The sequence below is a fragment of the Octopus bimaculoides genome, chromosome 18, assembly GCF_001194135.2.
Source record: "Octopus bimaculoides isolate UCB-OBI-ISO-001 chromosome 18, ASM119413v2, whole genome shotgun sequence".
NCBI classification, from domain to species: Eukaryota; Metazoa; Mollusca; class Cephalopoda; order Octopoda; family Octopodidae; genus Octopus; species Octopus bimaculoides.
The window spans coordinates 30,673,988-30,675,857 of NC_068998.1; the positions used below are offsets into that span (position 1 = coordinate 30,673,988).

Consider the following 1,870-nt stretch of genomic DNA (forward strand, 5'->3'; position numbering starts at 1 on the left):
CTCTCTCTCTCTCTCTTTGTCTCCCCTTCTCTTTCTCTCTCTCTCTCTCTATTTTTTTTCAATTGAGTTATTACCTCACTTGGCATAAGCATAACACACAGACATGCAGAAATAAGTAGCCTAATATTAGAATAACTGTTTCTATTATAGGCACAAAGCCTAAAACTTTTCATGGGATAAGGTTAGTTAATCACATTGACCATGGTGTTCAACTGACAATCATTTCATTGATCCTGAAAGGATGAAAGGCAATATGGCAATTTGAACTCAGAACATAGAGACTAAATGCATTTTGTTCAATGTGCTAACAATTCTGCCAGCTTGCTACTAAAGACACCGAGGCCTGAAATTTTTGGGAAGGTGGTTAGTTGATTACATCAATCCTAATACTTGATTGGTACTCATTTTATCAACCCTGAAAGAATGAAAGGCAAAGTTGACCTTGGTGGAATTTGAACTCAAAATGTAAGCCAACAGACACGAGGTTAAGCATTTTGTCCAGTGTGTTAATGCTTTTGCAGCTTGCCACCTTATAATGGTAATACTGGTTTCAAATTTTAGAACAAGGCCAGCAATTTTAGGGGAGTTCAACTGGTTCTTATTTTATTGACCCAGAAAGGATGAAAAGCAAAGTCAACCCCAGTGGTATTTGAACCCAGAACATCAAGCTAGAATAAATGTCACTAAACATTTTGTCTGGCCTCAATGATTCTGCCAACTCACTGCAATAATAATTATTATTATTGTTGTTGTTGTTGTTGTTGTTGTTGTTGTTTCAAATTTGGCCACAAGGCTAGCAACTTTAGGGGGAAGTGGGCAGTTGATTACCTCGAACACAGTACTTCACTGAGCCTGAAAGGATGAAAGCAAAGTGTTCACTGCAGCAGGATTGAAACTCAGAACATAAAAGAGAACCAGAACAAATGCTGCCAAGCATTTCATCTGATGTGCCAATGATTCTGCCCTTCAACAACACCTCACATCTAATAATATTCACTTGCACCAGATTCTTAACAATAATACCTCCAGTTGTCTGATGTGATGCAGATGGGGGAAAAAAAATCAACTAGTGGATAGGATATTAGCTTATTATTGGTAATGTCTCCAGGTAATCTAGTACTTTTTATTCTTGATAGCTAACTGATCTAAGCAATGTTAACTGAAATGTTACAGAGCAAAATACCTGCAGCAGACATGACCTAAAAAGAATCAAACTGTCCACTATCTTAGCAGCCTGACCATTTTCAATTCAAAAGTATCAAATATTTACCCATTTGAAGTAGCCAAACTTGCCAGGAATTTATTTTTCACAGTACCAACAGGTAAATCTGAATCTGATATAGTTGGTTTATCTTCAGGCTTCAGGTTTCCTAGAATTTAAGGAACATTAAAGTGAATTACAACAATAAGAATGAAAATGTTAAGAAATGCATTTCCTTGCTACATATGAAAGTAAACCATACCAACATAAACTACCCATTACAACTAGTTGGATTCAACCATCAAGAATCAATCTAGTAGGTTATCATGAAAGATAACACAATATGGGCAGTAAGCTGGCAACTGAAACTCTAATGAAGTAGATCAACATCCAGCCTTGTAGAATAAACTAACATGATGAGTAGATGGCATATTTATCTGCAAAGATCTTGAGATATTGAACCAATAATGGGAAGACTGGATGCACAGCTATCATCATGCACAACTCTACAAAGACTATTACAAACCAGAGATTTAAATTATGATCACTGTATACAAATGCAACAAAAATTAGTTTATAACTGGTGTGAGAAAAAGAGAGAGAGAGAGAGAGAGAGAGAGAGAGAGAGAGAGAGAGAGAGAGAGAGAGAGAGAGAGAGAGAGAGAGAGA

General features: G+C 36.6%; 1 protein-coding gene across 1 annotated transcript in view; it reads right to left on the minus strand.

The window, feature by feature from the left end:
• Positions 1–1,870, minus strand: part of LOC106875756 (uncharacterized) — a 263,867-nt gene that overhangs the window by 140,343 nt on the left and 121,654 nt on the right. The window contains exon 7 of the mRNA XM_052974191.1: positions 1,271–1,370. Coding sequence (XP_052830151.1) covers positions 1,271–1,370 — 100 coding nt within the window. The remainder of the gene's footprint in view (positions 1–1,270; positions 1,371–1,870) is intronic.